This window comes from Schistocerca serialis, unplaced genomic scaffold, assembly GCF_023864345.2.
Source record: "Schistocerca serialis cubense isolate TAMUIC-IGC-003099 unplaced genomic scaffold, iqSchSeri2.2 HiC_scaffold_1402, whole genome shotgun sequence".
Classification (NCBI taxonomy): Eukaryota; Metazoa; Arthropoda; class Insecta; order Orthoptera; family Acrididae; genus Schistocerca; species Schistocerca serialis.
In genome coordinates, this window is record NW_026047628.1 from 1,959,177 (window position 1) to 1,982,131 (window position 22,955).

Below are 22,955 nucleotides of genomic sequence, written 5' to 3' on the forward strand. Positions count from 1 at the left end.
TGTCTTATCTGAAATACCTTCCCTGCAAAGTTAAGTATCTGCTGTCTTAATGTTTGTTATGTGTGCCTGTTATAGTTCAGTCTTTGATAAATGAGCTAGTTTGAGTATTGCTTTAGTGACGTATTTGCAGTGTCCTGTTCAATAATCCTGTCAGTCCAGGGATACTGGGCCCTTACATTTACCTTTGGTTTGTTCTTTCTGAACAATTTTTTGTTTGGTACACTTAGCTGCTGTTATGGTGGAACTTGGGAAAACCAGTGTGTAAACTGACAAAATGGTGGGCTGTTGAACTCAGGCTCCCTACCAGTGTCACAGACAACGTGTGTCGTGTTGCCACTGCCCAGCTGCAGTAAGCGGCCTTCTGCCCCCCCCCCCCCCCCCCGCCCCCCCACCAGCACCAGCCACAGCACTCAGCCGCTCAGCGACTGCGACCGCACTCCCACCGCAGCTGCCCGCCATACTCCCCCGCCACCTGACGACTCGGCCGTCTCCCGCCTGCGGTGAGTACCATCACTGCCAATGCACGACTTGTACATTCACAGTAACTCTCAGTGCCGCGTCAACCAAATGTTACACTGAAAGGCTCTAATTTAAATTTTTTAAATTTTCGATGTAGCTGAGCTTGGAGCTATCAGGAAAAATTACTTCTTCATTTAATTGGTGTGTTTAATGTGGCTGGGGCTCTTGATGGTGTTGACGTACCTTAAAAATTAGTCCTAAAAGAAGTTGGTGAGAAGACAAGGTTTCAGTGCACTGACATTCAACGAAACTTACATGTCACGTGAATGTATTCTCACAAGAAACCTCTTTTAAGTGCGAGGTCACAGACTGCCTTTCACTCATTTGAAAGTGTTAACATTTCTGATGGAAAAAATTTTAACTGCTAATGACTCACCATCTTCATCAGGAGGGTGACAGAAAAATGTTTCCGTGAGGTTCAGAGATCAACCTCCTATACGACACACTTATTACACTTAACAGAATAGACATCGTCGACACCCGAGAAATGTTCAGGGCAGACCATTAACTTGAACCATGAGCACAAATGATAAAAGGTCACAAAGGCAAACTGTTCAGAACATTCAGCTAAGCATCCACTCTTTTAAATGATACACGTGTAATGGTATGATAACAACTGATGGAATTTGATGGCACGCAAACGAATGCAAAACAGTCTGTCATGGAGTTTATCATGAAACTCGCCATCCTTGAAGGTGTACATGGAGATAGTGCGATAGTACATTTTATAGGCATAGAACAAACATACATCTAGAGGCTGAATTTTCCAGTGATACAAATTGTTGTATCACACACCTTTAAGGAGGGATAATTTGCTCTAAAGGAGTGTGGTTTTTATATGCAGACCAGGAATTGAGCAAAAGACATTTTAACAAGCTGTTGGTCAGAAGCAGTGCTCATACTATAGCTGTAGTTCTCTTATGCCGCTCTTGCTTGCTTTCACATAACTATTCCCTGTTGTTGGAAATAAGCGACCGACGGTACGGTCATAGACAGTTGGCTGTATAACAAAAATTTGTCTGACAGTGAATTGAAAGGTTTAAAAGATGTATTCATTGGGACTAGACTGACACTGCAGTTCCCTCTTAACTTGAATGTGCTCAATGTACCAGACTAGTACCTGCACGGGCATAGGACGACCAACAGTGTGACTATTCAGCATGCCATTTGAAACTGATCAGAGAAGAATGCAGCAAGACGTTATGGAATAGTGTGTCCCAACTTTCAAGTGGGAAAGTGGGTGCAATGCATATGTTGTAACTTAAACGGCATGTGAAATGTATGAATTGACTTAAGAAAATTCATTGCTCCCACCTGTACAGAGATTCAAGGATTCCATAACTCAAATTATCTAGAATGGTCAGCCATCGATATGAGCAATGTGTGTATCTACTTGCAGTGGGTCCCACGGCTTCCTATTGTTGTTATCCAATTTGGTTATTGTGTTAGTGAAGCAAGGGTTCCATTGTTCTGGCCAGTAAAACTGTCAGTGTTAAGTTCTTTGTGTTCCACTGCCCAGAACCCCATCAGATTCCCTTATTGATTTCGTTCTTTTCTCCTAGTTCAGTATACTGAAACACCTGTTCATTTTCATATATTGGTATGTTTGTTGCATATATCGCGAATCTCAGCTGCCATTGATGGAAACACAATCTGCCTGTGTGCCATGCCCACCTGCATAGCCCAATAAATGTGCGAACATTCGATACATATAAACTTCTTACGTGGTGAACAGCCTGTTCACTCGCTCCACAGAATCGCTGTGGGCTACTGGTAAAATAGCGACACCAGAACAACCACCCTGACTCCACAGGAGTGAAGCCCAGCTTACACACTAATAGTGAATGTTACTCATGCTACTACTGGATTTTACACTAAAATTATTGATGAGGCTAAGATTATTGAGAGTAACGACAAGCTCCATTGGAATCACAGTAGCAGTACATGGCAAGGGTTTAACAAGATGTGAGTGGCCAGTTGTTCTTCGTAGGCTTGTGGATGCAGCTCTCAGTGCAGAGACGTCGGGCTGTGTCCTACTCATGTCTGGTGCCGCATGCGAACTTCCACGAGAAAATATCATCATTTGGAGCTAGCATCATGGTGTTTCAGTGAAATATCAGCAAACCCAGTGAGCAACTGTGAGCAGCGTATTCCCCAGTAACTGACAAAACAGTTCTCAGCCGATATGTTATACTACTGCTGGCTGCTATTAATTGCTGTTCCAGTAACTGTCTGGAATTTGTGCTGTTACCCAGTGACAGTCATGGTACAACCAATGCCTAACCAACACCTGACAGCTTCATGGATTGGACTGTTCCCTGGACAGCATATATATGCCACGAGCCGATTTCCTTCCTTCTTCTTGCTCAAGTCTCCAAACTTTTTAAGAAGAATGATGAAATGCTCGTTCGGACATGCATGCATGTCTCAAGGAGCAGGTATTGCGACAGCTACATCTGTTATGAACGAAATAATTGATCAACAGAGGCACTGCCTCATTGTTTTATCTCCCCACATCAGTCAATGGCTTTCAATCAAAGCGTCCTCCCCAGTACAGAAATTGATGTGTGTATGAGTACAGTTAGTGATGCATGAATGATGACATTTTGGAAGTTTGGGTCTGGCCATGAGTTGTGCATGTATAGCAAAAGTGGTTAAGGCGAGCACTCACGTAAAGCGGGAAATCTGGGGTCGAGTCCAGGTCTGGCATGAATTGTCACTGCCAACATTCTCTTATGGACTTGAAGGCTGTCGTACTCACATCTGCAAAAGCATTTCACGCATTTCATAATGGCTGCAGCCGCTGCAGTGCATTTTTCTTTGGATATGCACAAATTCACAAACGAACATTTTGTTGGTCTTCGTAACAACACAGCCACTGCAATACTGTCAATGATAATACACTGATGTGATAAAAAGTCATGGGAGACTTCCTGAATTGTGGTGGACCTAGACATGGCAGGGAATCAGCAAGTTGTCAGAAGTACCCTGCAGAAATAGAGCCGTGCTGCTGCTACAGCCCTTTATAATTGCGAAAGTGTTACCACTGACCTCTCGATTATGTCCCATAAATAGTGCACAAGATTCATGTCAGGTGATCTGGGTGGCCAAATCATCCGCTTGAGTTTCCCAGAATGTTCTTCAAACCAGTTGCAAATACTTGTTGCCCAGTGACATGGTGCAATGCCAGTCACAAACATCCCATCATTGTTTGGGCAAATGAAGTGTGTATGAATTGCTTCAGATGGCCTCCCCTAAGTACCCGAACATATCGATTCCCAGGCAATGTTTGGCTCAGTTCAACCAGAGGACCAGTGCATTCTATATAAACACAGCCCTCACCACTATAGAGCCAGCACCAGCTTGCATCATGCCTCATTGACAACCTGTGTCCATGGCTTTGTGGGATATGCGCCTCACTCAAACCCTACCGTCAGTTCTTACCGACTGAACTCTGGACTAATCTGACCAGCCCACAGTTTTCCGGTCATCTAGTGTCCAGCTGATACAGCCACGAACCTCAGAGAGGCAATGCAGGCGATGTTGCGCTGTTGGCAAAGGCACTCACGTTGGTCTTGTTACCAAGGCCCATTAGGGCCAAATTTTGCCACACTGTCCTAATATATGTGTTCTTCATAATGTCCCACATTGATTTCTGTGGTTATTTCACACAGTGTTGGTTGTCAGTTAGCACCGACGACTCTATGCAAATGCCACAGCACTCGGTCATTAAGTGAAGGCAGTAGGTCACTGTGTTCTCAGTGATGAGAGGCCGTGCCTGAAATTTGGTATTTTTGGCACACTCTTGACACTGTGGATGTTGGAATGGTTCGAAAATGGAATTTCCCATGCATCTAGCTTAGTTGCATGATGAAATGAAAATATATCATTAATTTCTCCAAAAAATATTGATATACTGTTGGAAAATGTGACACTGATATATATCATTGTATCGATATCAAAACAGCAATATCAACTGCTGATATTTCAGTTTTATAGTATATTTTTTCACAATTTTCCAAAAATATTTGAAGTATTTTTTTAAATTGTAGTAGGACATAATTTTACTTCCACTGTGTGAAGGGGTCCTACTACATTTTGAGCTTTCATCATTTCCGATCTTTCTGTTTGACACTGTAAAGCATGTATATGTGGCACAGAACAATTTCGATTGCACTGGGGGTGGTGGTTTGAATGGAGTAACAAGACTGATAAGAAACAGAACACCAGTGGCGTTAAAACACAATTTTTGTGGCAACTAGTGTGCTATTTCTTTGAATCGATATTCTTTAAAAACAGTTGCTGAAAATCAACAACAAAAATGTAAATGTCGAGAATGGTAGTTGCAGTGGGCGCAGACATGTGAGGGGAAATGCTGACATAATTGGTGGCCAGCACTACCAACAGTAACTGCAAATGTTTAGATTCACCATGCAATTTTGACACTACAGCTGCTAGGTCGCTGGCATTTGCGGAAATGAAAGAACAGGGAAGGCGACATGAAGTGTATCAGACAAATCCTATATATGCGACAAAACCAAACGATTGACCCATCAGATGCCTTTCATTGTGCCACTTGCGTGGAGTTACCACTTTTAACGAAGTGTTTATCGGCATGCGTGAACATCCAACATTTCGTTTCAATTCTTGCTCTAAAGGAGATGGGCGGGTTGCTACCTTGTTGATGTACAGAATATGTAATAATAAATAGATACTTCTACAGCTCGAAAACCAGCAGTATATTTACAACGTGTAGCCGATATTTTTATAGACAGGAGAGCCCCAATATTTTGTCCACCGATAGACACATATGTTTCAATATATCAAGAGTCGATATAAACATTTTAATAAATACTCATGTATTGGATACTCCATATTCTTAAAAATATCAACAATCCTAGTCTAGCTCTGACTGCCATTCTGCAATCAAAGTCTGCTTATTCCCGTCGTGCAGCCATTAAGGCGACGGCAATGTTTGCATGTGAGTCACTTGAGTAAAAGTGACAGCCCGACCAATGCACAGCCCTTTTATACCTTGAGTGCACGATACTACCACCATTTGTGTATGTAGACATCGGTATCCCACGACTTTCGTCAGCTCCGTGTAATACTTGACCTGTCTTTGCTTGAAGGCACACAAGTGCTTGTTAATGGTGAAACATATACTGTCAGGTCGAAATTATAAACTACTTGCCATTATAAACAGAGGCAATGAACTTTAAGTAAGTGAAACGTTTTGTTCAAAGTAACTGATGACTTTTCACCCACAAACTACATACTTTTGTGAACAAAATGCGGTTTTAAATTTAAGTATGTACTCAAGTTGTGGACCATCCACCTCAAGCCACATGTGGAATTGCTGTTTGAGAAATAGATGAACAGAAGGAGATGTGTTGGATGATATGCAGTTGCATTGTATGGCGGTTCGATGGCTCATATCATCTGACATAGTTGCAGTTCACTACAGACTGCATATCTCAGTGCTCTCCATAGAGAGTAATAGAGGAGTGAAACCAGGGTAGCTTGCCTGCTGATGTGCTGCAGCATTCCATCCTGCCCAGAAGTCAGGAAACTTATTTGGTGGTTGCTTTACAGCAGGAGAAGAGTCTGGGCAATGGTCGTGTTCAAACCACATACACTGTCAGTTATCCAGTGGTACTTCATCTGGAAGAATGGGCAGAATGTTTGTAAGAACCTGTCCATATATACTTACATTTAACCTCCCCCCTTTGATGAAGTAAGGTCCCACAATGTAATTTCCTATCATACCACACCATACATTCGCAATTCAAGGTCGTTAGTATTGTACCTGACCAAGCCAGCATGGATTTTTAGTGTCATGTGCAGGCACTGCAGATCAGATAGATATAATTGTATGCTATGTTCAAAATAATGTCTTCGACTGTTTCTGATGTACTGACAGACAGTAGGGATGACATTTATGTGAATGTGGAGTGCGAATGACACTCGTCTCCCACATTCCTATCGGTACGTCTCATGCTACTGTTTGAACTGACAAGCATCGTAGCTGGAACAGCGTCTTCAAGTGCTCTGTCAGCCACAGTCTTCGTCCTTGTCCTCTGTGTGCTGATGCTGGAGCTCTCTGATCGCACCAGTGACCTAATTATTCGTGCAAGGCTCTGGTGCAATGGACAATGATGGAAAGAAGACATTCCTGTTTCAACAGAATTTCTTTGACATCCTTGATATAAAATTAGCATGTCTGACTTCTCATTGCTGTACATACCTGCATTCGAAGAATACTGAAGCACAAGAGACTCGCATATAGACTTGGCAGTTCGTGCTAATTCTACAGTGCAGTCAAGTAAACAGTTGAAAGGTCACTTACATTGGTGCAGCCTTGCCTGACTATCTTTTGTTCATGATGCAGTGTTGTCAGTCAGTGGAGTGAGTGAGTGAACGAGCCAGTGAGTGCCCACTCTGCCTACTCACCTACGTCATGAGATGCTTCTGTGTGCTCTTTCAAAGTGCTGTACCACAGCGCATGTTTTAAATCAGCAGTGACCCAGTGTGGAGACACATCCTGGCAGTGTTTACTGCTATGTAAATGAGTTGACACTATCATAATGCAGCAGACAACTGCCCACTCCTGAAATGCAATGTTATGGAGTAAATTACATTAACATGGGAACAGGAATCAAAAGTCAGGGCTCCCATATATGTTACAAATATAAAACCGAATGCCTGTTCCACTGAATATGTGTTTGTCTACAACTTCCTCCAAAATTGGCATATATATTCCGTCTGATAAGATATTAAACAAAAAACACTGCAGGTATACTGGAGAATTTAAGGCTTTCCTTTCATGGGATGTGTTGAAACGCGACAATTCTTGTGCTCAAAAGTGATGTAAAACTTGTTGTGCGTGTTCTACAACTCATTTGCATGACTTATTTGTCATGTTGGTAAACATATCTCAAAAGTATGTGTACACCAGGCATATAGGATATTTAGTGTGTTGTCAGATGTTAACAGGGTTATTGGTGTGTTAGTAGTAGTGGTGATTATTTGTTTAAGGTAAAAGCGGTTAGTGCATTTGTATTACATGTTGTTACAAGAATGGAATGAAATGCATCAAGGTTTTAGAAATATTACATACTGCTTTTGGTGAGTCTACCATCAGTAAAACTAGTCTTTACGACTGATACACATGTTTCGAAGATGATGATTATGAAAAGGTTCATAAAAGAAGACGAAATACGTTTCAAGATATGATGTTTGAGCTAACAATCAATCGTCTGTGACAATATTCCAGATGGCCAACAACGGTCAAAAGTGAATGTCATGTTTCTCACAGTGTTCTTAGATTTCAACAGTTTAGTGCACCATGACTTCCTGTCACAAGGTGAAATGGTCAGCAAGCAGTGCAACTTTAAAACTCATCGCCACTGGCCTGAAGAAAAAAAAAAAAACCCTTCAGATTTGTTATGGAACAAACATCTCTGCATTGTGATAATGCACGTGCTTACAATTTGTTGCGTGTTCTTGCATGTTTGGCTACAAACCATACTGTAGTCATGCCCTTGGCACCACGATCATCCCGTATGAAATTTTGTTCCGAAAAATTAAGACAAACCTTAAAGGCCTGTCTTTTTCATACACAGATCATATTCGAAACACATCCCTGAGAGATAAGGGTTATCTCATAGACAATTCCAGAATTTTTCAGTAACTGGTACAAACACTGGAATAAATGTATAACATGTAATGGGAAATGTTTTGATGAAGACATTGATGTAGACTAATACATAAACCCAGTAATAGATCCAATATTCACTGCTTTCGCTTTCAATAATGTTGTCAGTGTTGGCACCTACGTTTTGTTGACAGGCGATGACGTATTTCACTACTTAGAAATGTGATTAGTTACTTGTGTTTTCTTCATAAGTATCAGAAGGGATTGCTGCCAACAGAAGGTAGTGTTAGAGTTGTATTCGTGTGGAGGTCAACCATTGGTTACCAACAGGATTCACAGGTCAAAGGAGGTGACTCTTTGGAGTGAATTAGGAGAAAGTTACAGCTCATTTAGTAATGAGATGGAGTGAACCAATTTTTAATGGGAAGTGGCTGCAGATTTGTATTGTGGGCTACTGGTAAGTATCTGTCAGCAATACGCTGATAGATCTGTATTGTAGAGGGGAGATTTCTAGATTTGTAACTTGTCGTTAAGCAGAAGTGTATACACGACTGGTCACAGTTTTACGTCTGTGATGGTTTTTTCATTTGGTGTCTGAGTGTTTATAGCAGAGTGTAAGAGTGTTGATGTTTTGTGCAGGTTGCTTTCTGAAGCAGAGAGAGGGAGGAGGCTGATAGAAGCAGCCAAGGAGGGGGCGGTAGAGCAGCTGTGCAGGTTGCTGGCGGCAGGAGCGGACGTGGGGGTGAGGGACAGAGCGTGGTACAGCCGGACTGCCCTGCACTGGGCAGCAGTCTGGGGCCATGTGGGGGCAGCCAGCTGCCTCATAGGGGCCAGCGCGGAGGTCGACGCCAGGGGCAGCAGGCAGACGACACCCCTACACTTCGCTGCAGCAAATGGCCACACGGCTTTGGTGCAGGTGCTGCTGGATGCATCTGCTGACCCAAATGGCAGAGATGACTTGGGGAAGGTGGGGCCAGACAGGGGTGGCGGTTGAACTGCTGCAGGCGGGAGCTGACAGTGTGGCCAGGGATGGCGGGGGGAGGACCCCTCTGGACCTCGCCATGCAGAACAATGAGCAGCAGCTGGTGGAAATGCTGCCACAACGCTGATGTACAGCATTAAACACCACATAATTAGTTTTACCATATGTCTTAGTCATAAATAAAGAACACAGAAAAATGATCTTTTGTTCACTCATTTATACCTAACATTTCGTGCTGCATATCACTACTCCGGTAACACATGACAACTGCAACAATCAGAGATAGCTGTAAACTAACATGAGGAACCATTATTTTGAGGATTAAGTCTGTAAAATACTTCACGATAGATTTTTCAAAATGTCAACAACTGAAAAACACTCCATTATTAATAAACATCACCTCTCTGTCTCACCGTATACAACATAATCAAGTTACTTACAAGGATACAGACAGTACCTATCATGACTGCCTGCATTTTGAAATGTGAACACCCAATCTCTCTGAAGACACTAATGGCACAATAGTGTTGATTGTCTAGCACATCATGCAGTTGCATTAACGTCTGTTGTTCGAACCAGTCGCCGACATTGCCTGATAACTGGCAGCATGCATGGTGCTATGTTGCACCAGTGTAAACTGCACGATACTCGAACTACTGTCATACAAAACTGTGTGCCTGACTGAGACTTGAACTCAGGATCTTTGCCTTTTGTGGGCAGGCGCTCTACCAACAGAGCTACCCAGGCGTGACTGATGCCTCATCCTCAAAGCTTCACTTCTGCCAGTACTTCTGGTAGAGCACTTGCCCGTGAAAGGTAAAGATCCCGAGTTCAAGTCTTAGTCCGGCACACAGTTTTAATTTGCCAGGAAGTTTCATATAAGTGCACACTCTGCTGCAGAGTGGAAATCTCATTCTACTGTCATACAAGTTGTTCAGTTAGAACGTATCTTCAGTTGCGATCTCATGCTGAGTGTACTTCTGTATCTGTAGTATGCAAATACTTGTCTTTAATCACAATCTCACATTTGTAGCAGCACTTCTACCACACACTTAACAATAATGTACACGGAATGTGTCACAGATCAGGGTGATTCGTACAGATGACATTATCATCAAAATTAAAAGAAATAAAATTCTCGACTTTGACCCATAAGTGAAGTAATTCCAACTGGTGTGAACCTAGTAAGCGACTTATTGTTAGGTTAGTTAATTGAACTATAGATGTCTGTGTCAATGTAATTTGCATCGAGTGTCAAACTCGCATAATTTTTTAGAATTTTTGAGGAATATGTCATTCTGTGTCAAAGCAGGTGACCATCTCTGCAGACAGGCCATCAGGCACTACCCGGAATTCGGTTTTCTCTGTGCACTCTTGACACTGTGGACTTGGAATAGTGAATTCCCTAATGATTCCCGAAATGGAATGTCACATGCATCTGGGTACAATTACTATTCTGTGTTGAAACTAGTATTGTTGTCATGGCCCTAATCACATCAAACATAAATTTCTTGAGTACAAGGAATAGCTTCACCAAACAGCTGCCCTTTCATACCCTGTGTGTGTGTGATACTATTGTCATTTTATATATGCATATTTCTAGTCCATTACTTTCCTCACTTCGGTGTATAGTGTTTAATAAAAATGATGGAACAACCAGTGGGTATGTGAAAAACAAAACACACTATGACAAAGTTTTACTAGATGTTGCCTTTGACGGCAGTACTACATGATTGGTAGTTACAGGGAAGGAAGAGATATGTGTCCTGTGTGCAGAGAAGAGGTTCTTCTAAAGCATCAAGTGATGTGAAAGACTCATAAAGTGTTGAAGTTGGAAATGAACTGTCTGAATTGAGCATGTGTGGTTGCTTTTACTATCAACAACAATTTTGTAAATTTTACATTTTAATGTGACACTGCAGTTAATGGAACAGTGCAGAATACACCAGCGGTGATGAACGAGAAGCCGTTTCCCATGCAGGCAGCTGCAGGAGATTCACCATGCGGCATGACGATGAGTCAGCCGTGGGGCCGTGAGACAGACTGGCAGCCCATGGCCTCTGTGATTGGGTGCCGCCAGTACTCAGGTGAGAGATCTGGAACTTTCCTTCAGTAAGTATCGGTCATCAGTGCACCTGTGGCATGGTAAGTGGTCATATGTATAACTGCTACATGATGAAATAAACAACTTATACTCAAAACTTCACACCACAATAGAAATAGAAACTGACAACACACTAAGTTTTCTGAATTTCGCCATATGAAAAAAAAGTCCACATGACTTCACAATATTTGGGAAACTGACAACTATGAGCATCACCATTCATGATGTGTCTAATCACAAGCAAGCAAGCAAGCAAGCAAGAGAGCTTCAGATTCATGCTCCACGGGTTGAACAGAACATCCATAAGCAAACAGCATCAGACACAGGAGCTAGACACAATAAAAAATGTAGAAGAGGAAAATGGTTGCAAGCCCCGTGTGATAGAGAAATCACACATTTGTAGAGCGCGCGCACGCGCACACAGAGACAGAGAGAGAGGAAACAAAATTCAAATTCGTTTACAACAAATGAATGCCAACAGAATTAGAAAACACAAGAACATTGTAAGAACAAAATTACACGAAGTACATGAGTGTGTGTGTGCAGTGCCCTCATAAAGCAAAAAGAGACTGTCACAATAGAAGCTGAGTAATAACAAATATGTACGCAAAATATTTTGATACACCAAAATCACGTCATTTAGGAATCAAGACATGTTAAGTTGCTGATAAACATCACATTTCCAGCATTTGGTTGGCAGATTACAAGCTATCAGTCCAGGACACCATACAGATGGTCTTGCAAAAAGTGTATAATGTAAAAATCACAGAAGAATAAAAATTTTCTTTAGATGTCACTTTCTTAGATTAATTGAAACATAAATATGTTCACTTTTTACAGTTTCCAATAACAAAATCCCACTGAGATGGTACAGAGGTGCCGAACAATATTTGGGTACCAAGAAACAAGTGTTTTTGCATAAAAGGCAGACCAATTTCCAAAAAATTAATGTATCTTCACCGTTTACTGTAAAAGTTATTTTCCACAGTTGCAATTTCGGCTTTGGGCACAGAAAAATATTTCATCCAAGCACAGATCACAGTGAACTCCTGACATATACGCATTGATTTTTAGTAACTTATGTTGAACAGTTTCACCAATTTAAATGTTAACTGTTTCACTGCATTCATTATTAAATTCATTATAATGGCTTCTCTGAATTTATTTCAAATGGGTTAGCTATCCTTACTCTCAAATTACACAGATTGTCTACTTGCTTCTCAATAGGAATCCATAGTGCTACATTACAAGAACTGCTTAAGTGACTACATCGAGAGACCCATGAAGAACAAGGAGGAAATGCGGTGCTTCAACCCATTAAGACTATACAGGAAATAGTTGACTGTAGGAGTCTTGGGTGGGAAGTAATGACCAGTGGTGGAGAATGGTGTGTACAATTTTTTTTCAGTCATGGCTAAATTTAGGAAAATGTTCACAGACTGGGTACCAATTGGGGGTCAGCACGTAAGAAAACGTTGGAACGAAGCTAAGGATTAAATATTTGTACAAAGAATGGGTGTGAAAAATTAAAAGATGGATACAACCCAGGACAACCAGAACCCGGAAATTTGTTCATCCGGTAGAAAACAGTGAAAACCCAGGAATTTTTCATTGTTTTAGTTTTCTGTTAAATTTTTGTTATTTTGACTGGTAAGAATTGATTCTCTAGCAAAGAATGCTGCTGTATCCTGGCACTGTAGAATGATACTGCAGCAATGAAACATAAAGGAAAAAAAAAATCTTTAGTTGCAATGAAATAATGCCATTTATAACAAGAAAACACTGTGCTCCCACAAGTCTGCAAACAGCCACTGACAAGTGGCCTTAGGGCGAAGACTATGTAATACTTAGTAACAATAAACTCCTTTCTATGAGCATGATGTCACAACCGCTTACATCAGGTTCACTTGAGCAGTTGCTAGCGGGCTCATCCGCATGCGCAGTTCACTTGCATATGAGGAATACCTTCTCCTGCTTCCGATTACTTTAAGTGTGGCTGTTAACTGTATTGGCAGTAGTAGCAAGCAGCCAAATGCTACTGAGAGTTTTTTCTCGGGCCCCTAGCTGCCAGATTTGTGCATGTGCAGAGTTGAGTTGTAGTGGGGAGGGGGGTAGTCTACACATGACCCATGTTTGCGTTCAGTGATTTTGCTGTTTCCTCTTCGTTTACAGCTCCCACGTCAAATGAAAACAAAATGTATTTCTTTGGCTGAGAACTATCAAGAGAATTAAAATAATTTCACATAATTATGGAAGGCAAAAACATATTAGTTTGTTTCCTGGATTTTATTTCATTTCAGAATTTTTAGCAGTCAAGCACTATTCACCGTGCAGAACAATGACTTGGCATTATGCCATAATGAAGAATCAACATGAGATTAGTACTGTACTGCTACTCCAAGAAAACTTACGTTCCAAAAACCACACTGAAAAGCTTAATGTCAGGTGGGACATATTTCATTGTGAATGTGGACAAACCGAAGTGCACTTTAGGCCGAATTATGCACTTTAGTACAGTTTAAGGAATTCCGATGCTTATGGAGTATCCTCTGATGTCATCTTTCTTTTATGGCGTAATGTAAGAGCTCTTTATGCTTTATACATACAAACATGCGAGCTTCCTACATCAGTGCACCTGCACACACGCAATTACGCCTGTTTTCTGGTGCTCTCTGGCAACTGCTAAACCGAACCTATTTCTGACAGTCTCGGGATAATTTTGTGAATGAATGGTGATTTGAAAAGCGTTGCTTTCAAAGTAAATTTCCTTTTATGGAAGATGCATAATGTTACATGTGAAAAACTGGGATGAATTTCTTAAATCACAGAGCGTTTGATTCTCGTTTATAACTGAACACGTTGAGGACCAACCACATAGAATAATTTCGAGCCCAGAAGACCATACACTTACATCATTATTTCATATTTACTGGCACATTGATGTGGCGTACCTTAAGTATGACACACGCAAAAAAGATCAATATTACATGTGAAAACTTAGATTCTCTTGTAGCTTATTAATCTTAGAGACCAATAGTATATGAGAAAGCTTGGCTTTTCTTATTGCTACTCTACGTATATTAATGTAAACCATTAACTTTTCCTCTTTGTGTATTCGCACTACGTAAGTTATCTTGCTCTTGGCTTATTACAGCACGTGTCCTATGCACTGAATATCTGCTGCCATGAGCTGGAGAGGTAACTTGGCATAAGATATGATTGGCTCCCAATAGGGTCTCGCAATCTCGATTTCAAAGCTCTGGAAAGAAACGTGGTGTGTTCGGTGCCATTCGAATTTATACTTTTGTAATACTAAAATATGCAATGTGTATGTTGCTGGTATCAAAAGTCTTTCCAAAACTTCTCTCCTTTTCTTTCATCAACCGCCATTTCAAAACCTCTCCCCCATTCCATTTTTTCCCAGGAAGGTCTTCGCCAGTGTATAAAAAGTTAACCGCTCAAAGGATTGATGGGCTTTACAGTTCCGACGGAAAATCTACGGAAAACCTTGTCACTTAGCACGGGAAAGGTGTATTTTCGCCTGGGGTAAAAAGTATATTTCTTAAACGGCTGTCTCTCTCTCTCTCTCCCCCCCTCCAGTACTACACGGCTCTCGCTAGCCTGGCCGTTCTCACGCTGTGCATCCATCTGGCGCGTCTTCCGACGAGTCTGCCTTGTCACCCTACCTACTCGCCAGCCTCCCGTAATAGCAACAGCTTATGATATGATACTTCTTTGGGGTACTCTGGAAATTACAGTTACATCTACACGGATACTCTGCAAATGACATTTAAAGGCCTGGCAGAGGTTTCATCGAACCACCTTCACAATTCTCTATCATTCCAATCTTGTATAGCGCACGCAAAGAACGAATACATGTATCTTTCCTTATGAGCTCTGACTTCCTTTATTTTATAATGGTAATCGTTTCTCGCTACTTAGGTCGGTGTCAACAAAATACTTTAGCATTCGGAGGAGAAAGTCAGTGATTGGAATTTCGTGAGAAGATTCCGTCGCCGCGGAATTCACCTTTGTTGTAATGATGTCCAGCCCAAATCCTCTGTCATTTCTGTGACACTCTCTCCCTCATTTCGCGATGAATCTAAACGTGCTGCCCTTCTTTGAAGTTTTTCGATGTACTCTCGCAATCCTATCTGGTAAGGATCCCACACCACGCAGCAGTATTCTAAAAGAGAACGGACAGGTGTAGTGTACACAGTCTCCTTAGTAGTTCTGTTACATTTTCTAAGTGTCCTGTCAATAAAACGCAGTCTCTGGTTAGCCTTCCCCACAACATTTTCTGTGTGTTCCTTCAAATTTAAGTTGTTCATAACTGTAATTCCTAGGTATTTAGTTAAATTTATGGGCTTTAGATGTGGCTGATTTATTGGGTAACGTAAGTTTAACGGATTCCTTATAGCACTCATGTGGATGACCTCACATTTTTCTTTTTTGGTATCAACTGCCAATTTTCGCAGCATTCAGATATCTTTTCTAAATCGTTTTGCAATTTGTTTTGATCTTCTGATGACTTTATTAGTCGATAAACGACAGCGTAATCGGCAAACAACTGAAGACGGCTGCTCAGATTGTCTCCCAAATTGTTTATACAGATAAGGAACAGCGAAGGACCTGTAACACTACATTGGAGAACGCCAGAAATCACTTCTGTTTTAGACGATCACTTTCCATCAGTTACAACGAACCATGACGTCTCTGACAGGAAATAGCAAATCCAGTCACATAATTGAAACGTTATTCCATAAGCACGCAATTTCACTACAAGCTGCTTGTGTGGTACAGTGTCAAAAGCCTTCCGGAAATACAGAAATACGGAATCGATCTGAAATTCCTTGTCAATAGCACTCAACACGTAATGCGAATAAAGAGCTAGTTGTGTTTCACAAGAACGATGTTTCCTAAATTCATGATGACTGTGTGACAATAGACCGTTTTGTTCGAGGTAATTCATAATGTTCGAAAACAATATATGATCCAAAATCCTGCTGTATATCGACGTTAATGATATGGGCCTGTAATTTAGTAGATTGCTCCTACTATCTTTCTTGAATACTGGTGTGACCTGTGCAACTTTCTTGTCTTTGGATACACATCAATAATCGAGCGAATGGTTGTGTATGATTGTTAAGTATGGAGCTAATGCATCAGCATGCTCTGAAAGGAACCTACCTGGTATATGGTCTAAACCAGAAGACTTGCGTTTATTAAGCGATTTAAGATGCTTCACTACTCCGAGGATATTTACTTCTACATTACTCATGTTCGCAGCTGTGTGTGATTCGAATTGTGGAATATTTACTTCGTCTTCTTTTGTGAAGGCATTTCGGAAGGCTGTTTTTAGTAACTCTGTTTTGGCAGCATTGTCTTCGATAGTATCACCATACTTATCATCCAGAGAAGGCATTGATTGATTCTTGCTGCTGACATGCTTCACATACCACCAGAATCTCTTTGGATTTTCTGCTAGGTTTCGAGACAAAGTTTCGTTGTGGAAACTGTTATAAGCATCTCGCATTGAAGTCCACACTAAATTTCGAGCTTCTGTAAAAGATCGCCAATCTTGGGGATTTTGCATGTGTTTAAATTTGGCATGGTTTTCTTCACTGGTTCTGCAAAAGTGTTCTGACCCGTTTTGTGTACAAAGGAGTATCAGCTTCATCGTTTGTTAATTTATTTGGTACAAATCTCTCAATTGCTGCTGATACTGTTTCCTTGAATTCAAGCCACATCTGTTGATTTTGTTCCATTAAGAGAGACGTGTTGGTAGTAGGACAACAAGGACGCCAGTGAATTTCTTTAGTGCAGTTTGCCTACATCTGGGGCCGGTATGCTCTCAGGGGCAAACCTATTGTTCTGCTTTGATTGACAGATAATTAACCTGTCATTCTGCTTTGATTGACAGGTCATGAACCTGTTGTTCTGCTAAAAGGATCCTTCCTTTTGACTGACAGGCACTTAACCTATGGTTACCCCCCCCCCCCCCCCCATTCCACTCCCCTCCCCCTCGTCAGGAAACCTCCCCCATCGCTGCTACGGGTACAGTTTCAGGTCTGAGTACTGGAATAGCCCCTCTCACTCTTAATAATTTGTTGACTACTTGATTAAATTGATCTCCCCCTCTGGTAAACCCCCTCCCTTCCCATCCTCCCTCCCAGAGATTAGCAGGAAAAAGACTGAGTTGATTGGTCATTTGGAGGAAATTCGGTTGTAATATGTGGAATATTGTTTAGACAATTTATAGAATATTATTTAATTATTTATGGCACTGTATGGAACATAGTTTATTTAATTAGTTAAAGAATTTGTCTGGAAATCGATTGTTGTGTATGGAATATAGTTTAAACAATTTAGACAATGTGTGGAATATTGTTTATTTAAACAGTTCAGGGGACTCAAGGCAGTGTATGGAATACATAGAAATTGGAGGCTCTTTGGTGGAGAGGAAGGATCTCATAACAGGAAATTCAAGGGTATATTGTTTATCTATAAAAAATTCAATTTGTGGGAGTTCGATTTCTCTTGCTCATCATTCTGTGCTGTTTGGAAACATGTAGGTGTTGTAAAAACTAATTACATGGGGCAAACATGTTGCATGACCCGATGTTTGGCACTGTACTCTGGGTATCTTAGCCTTATGTTTGGTCCTTTGTCGGCACTTAACCTATTGTTCTGTTAAGTGGTTTGCCATGTCACCTCCATTTCCTTAAGCTATTGTACCGCCTTTGATACCAAATTAAGTAATTAGTTATGTCCTCCCACCATTTTCTGGTACACCTTCCGAATTTCACATGCTTTTGAATGACATTTCTGGTGCAGTCATCTTCGTCACCCACCCCCTTAAACTACTGTACTGCATTTTACATAAAAAATATGCAACTTAACCTAATGTTCTGCACTTAACCTGCTGTTCTGATCCATGTCACCCACTCATGCACAGCCTCCCCTTAACTATTGTACCGCTAACACCACATTGATATAAAAAATTTATGCAAATTAAATAAATCGATATCCTTCACATAGAGGGTGGTCCATTGATAGTGACTGGGCCAAATATCTCAAGAAATAAGCATCAAATGAAAAAACTACAAAGAACGAAACTTTTTAGCTTGAAGGGGGAAACCAGATGGCGCTATGGTGGGCCTGTTACATGGCGCTGCCATAGTTCAAATGGATATCAACTGCGTTTTTTAAATAGGAACCCCCATTTTTATTACATATTCGTGTAGTACGCAAAGAAATATGAATGTTTTAGTTGGACCACTTTTTTCGCTTTGTGATAGATGGCGCTGTAATAGTCACAAAGGTATAAGTACGTGGTATTACGTAACATTCCACCAGTGCAGACGGTATTTGCTTCGTGATGTTAAAATGGACCATTTCTAATTGTGGAAATGGTCGATGTCGTTTCGATGTATGGCTATTGTGATCAAAATGCCCAACAGGTGTGTGCTATGCATGCTGCTCGGTATCCTGGGTGACATCATCCAAGTGTCCAAACCATTCGCCAGATAGTTACGCTATTTAAGGAAACAAGAAGTGTTCAGTCACATGTGAAACGTCAACCACGACCTGCAACAAATGATGATGTCCTAGTAGGTGTTTTAGCTGCTGTCGTGGCTAATCTGCACATTAGTAGCAGACAAATTCCGAGAGCATTGGCAATCTCAAAAACGTCGGTATTGAGAATGCTACATCAACATCGATTGCACCCGTACCATATTTCTATGCACCAGGAATTGCATGGGGACGACTTTTATCGTTGTGTACAATTCTGCCACTGGGCACAAGAGAAATTACAGGGCGACGACAGATTTTTTGCACGCATTCTATTTAGTGACAAAGTGTCATTCACCAACAGCGGTAACGTAAACCAGCATAATATGCACTATTGGGCAACGGAAAATGCACTATGGCTGCGACAAGTGGAACACCAATAAAGCTTGGTGGGTTAATGTATAGTGCGACATTATGGGAGGAAGGATAATTGGCCCTAATTTTATCGATGGTAATCTAAATTGTGCAATGTATGCTGGTTTCCTACGTAATGTTCCACTGATGTTACTACAAGATGTTTCACTGCATGACAGAATGGCGATGTATTTCCAACATGATGAATGTCCAGCACATAGCTCTCATGTGGTTGAAGCAGTATTGAATAGCATATTTAATGACAGGTGGATTGGTCGTCGAAGCATGCATTCTCACAAATGATAAGTTCACAAAGGTACATGTATCACATTGGAACAACCAATATTAAATGTACAAACGTACCTACGTTCTGTATTGTAATTTAACAAAACGTACCTGTTTCCAACTGTTCATCTAAAATTGTGAGCCATGTGTTTGTGACTACTACAGTGCCATCTATCACAAAGCGAAAAAAGTGGTCCAACTAAAACATTCATATTACTTTACGTGCTACACGAAAATGTAATAAAATATGGGTATTCATTATATATATATATATATATATATATATATATATATATATATATACATACACTCCTGGAAATGGAAACAAGAACACATTAACACCGGTGTGTCAGACCCACCATACTTGCTCCGGACACTGCGAGAAGGCTGTACAAGCAATGATCACACGCATGGCACAGCGGACACACCAGGAACCGCGGTGTTGGCCGTCGAATGGCGCTAGCTGCGCAGCATTTGTGCACCGCCGCCGTCAGTGTCAGCCAGTTTGCTGTGGCATACGGAGCTCCATCGCAGTCTTTAACACTGGTAGCATGCCGCGACAGTGTGGACGTGAACCGTATGTGCAGTTGACGGACTTTGAGCGAGGGCGTATAGTGGGCATGCGGGAGGCCGGGTGGACGTACCGCCGAATTGCTCAACACGTGGGGCGTGAGGTCTCCACAGTACATTGATGTTGTCGCCAGTGGTCGGCGGAAGGTGCACGTGCCCGTCGACCTGGGACCGGACCGCAGCGACGCACGGATGCACGCCAAGACCGTAGGATCCTACGCAGTGCCGTAGGGGACCGCACCGCCACTTCCCAGCAAATTAGGGACACTGTTGCTCCTGGGGTATCGGCGAGGACCATTCGCAACCATCTCCATGAAGCTGGGCTACGGTCCCGCACACCGTTAGGCCGTCTTCCACTCACGCCCCAACATCGTGCAGCCCGCCTCCAGTGGTGTCGCGACAGGCGTGAATGGAGGGACGAATGGAGACGTGTCGTCTTCAGCGATGAGAGTCGCTTCTGCCTTGGTGCCAAAGATGGTCGTATGCGTGTTTGGCGCCGTGCAGGTGAGCGCCACAATCAGGACTGCATACGACCGAGGCACACAGGGCCAACACCCGGCATCATGGTGTGGGGAGCGATCTCCTACACTGGCCGTACACCACTGGTGATCGTCGAGGGGACACTGAATAGTGCACGGTACATCCAAACCGTTATCGAACCCATCGTTCTACCATTCCTAGACCGGCAAGGGAACTTGCTGTTCCAACAGGACAATGCACGTCCGCATGTATCCTGTGCCACCTAACGTGCTCTAGAAGGTGTAAGTCAACTACCCTGGCCAGCAAGATCTCCGGATCTGTCCCCCATTGAGCATGTTTGGGACTGGATGAAGCGTCGTCTCAGGCGGTCTGCACGTCCAGCACGAACGCTGGTCCAACTGAGGCGCCAGGTGGAAATGGCATGGCAAGCCGTTCCACAGGACTACATCCAGCATCTCTACGATCGTCTCCATGGGAGAATAGCAGCCTGCATTGCTGCAAAAAGTGGATATACACTGTACTAGTGCCAACATTGTGCATGCTCTGTTGCCTGTGTCTATGTGCCTGTGGTTCTGTCAGTGTGATCATGTGATGTATCTGACCCCAGGAATGTGTCAATAAAGTTTCCCCTTCCTGGGACAATGAATTCACGGTGTTCTTATTTCAATTTCCAGGAGTGTGTATATATATATATATATATATATATATATATATATATATATATATATATATATATATATATATATATGCGCGATAGTGTAACATCTAGGAACATATTTCTGTTTCAGATCTAGTTTTTCACACGTACTTCAGTGACGGGTGGTAAGCCAACTTATGCCTGTCCTTTGAAGTTTCATTTCTTCGAGAGGTCATATTAGTACACCTGAACACTTCTGCTACAAGTGTTGCAAACCTGTAATGAAAAAGCACCAGTCGGTACTTTTTGATTTACATGTACAAGCATGAGCTGTACAAAGGAATAACAATGAAAATTTGGCCAGACAGGGACTCGAACCCGAATTTCCCACGTTTCGCGAGCACTCACCTTACCACTACGGTACCACAGCACGCTACACGCACTGACCCAAACTTGTGTATGTCGTCAACCATGTGTCTACAGCCACATACGGAAGTTTGCCTCTTGCCGTGTAGTATGCTCAGATAGCCTAAACGTGCCAGCATGGTAGCTCAGCGTGTTTGGTCAGAGGGTTTGCTACCGTCTGTAGCAAAAAAGTGTGTGAATGTATCAACGAAGAACCTAAATGGGTGTCATCGGACGTCCGACATGAGCAAACATAACGAACAATATAGAACAGATTGAGATCAGCAAAAACGAAAAAAACAAAAAAAGAAATGTAAAGCAACCCCTCACACAATGTGGGAAATCCGGGTTCGAGTCCCAGTACTGGCATTAATTTTCCTTTGTAAAGCTGATGGCTGTCAGTATTTGTAACTGCAAATAAAGTTCACGTATTTCATAACGGCTGCAGTCACCACTGCACCTGTTCCTTTGAACATGCATACATGTCTGAAGGAACATTACCTCATAATTCCAGAGAACAAAGGGACTCCAGTATCGTATCATTTCAGACTTTGTCCGTGAAATGTACTTTGCATACTTTGGCGTAAAGGTTGGGGATGAGGACAAGTCATCGACCCTGCAGCTAATCTGTTTAAGTCATGAGGATGCACTCTGTATGCACTCCAGCCAAAGAAATACATACACACGTTTACATATATACACCGCAGGTGACCTCATGGAGTTCGGCGTGGGGTATCTTGCACTATTAGTAGTCATTTTCTTTCCTGATCTGCCCACAAAAGGAGCAAGGGAAAAACGACTGTCTATACACCCCCATACGAGCCCTGATTTCTCTCATCTTAGTGATCCTTATGCCTAATGTACGTCGGCAGCAGTAGATTCGTTCTGCAGACAGCTTCAAGTGCTGGTTGTCTAAACTTTCTGATTAGTGCCTCACAGAAAGACCATAGCCTTCCCTCCAGGGATTCCTATTTGAGTTCCCGAAGCAACTCTGTATGACTTGTCCGCTGAGCCAATCTATCGGTGACAAATCTAACAGCATGCCTATGAATTGCTTCCGTGTCTTCCTTTAATATGAACTGGGTGGGGATGCCACACTCTCGAGCAGTACTCAAGAGTTGGTTGCACTTGTGTTCTACGTGCTGTCTCCTTTTCAGATCAACCACACTTTCCTAAAATTGTCCCAATACCATCCGTGTCCCCTACTACAATACTCACATGCTCTTTGCATTTCATATCGCTTTGCAACGTTACACCCAGATACTTAAACGACTTGACTATGTCAGACAGGACACCAGTAATACTGTATCCGAACACTACAGTTTTGTTCTTGCTATTCATCCGCATTAATTTACATTTTTCGACATTTAACACTAGCTGCTATTCA

At 42.0% G+C, this 22,955-nt stretch overlaps 1 protein-coding gene across 1 annotated transcript in view; it reads left to right on the forward strand.

Moving 5' to 3' along the window:
* LOC126442758 (speckle-type POZ protein-like) overlaps nt 1-9,170 on the forward strand; it is a 39,605-nt gene extending 30,435 nt beyond the window's left edge. Inside the window, exon 3 of the mRNA XM_050090792.1 lies at nt 8,816-9,170. Within this exon, the coding sequence (XP_049946749.1) occupies nt 8,816-9,170 (355 nt within the window). The remainder of the gene's footprint in view (nt 1-8,815) is intronic.
* The last annotated feature ends 13,785 nt before the right edge of the window (nt 9,171-22,955 follow it).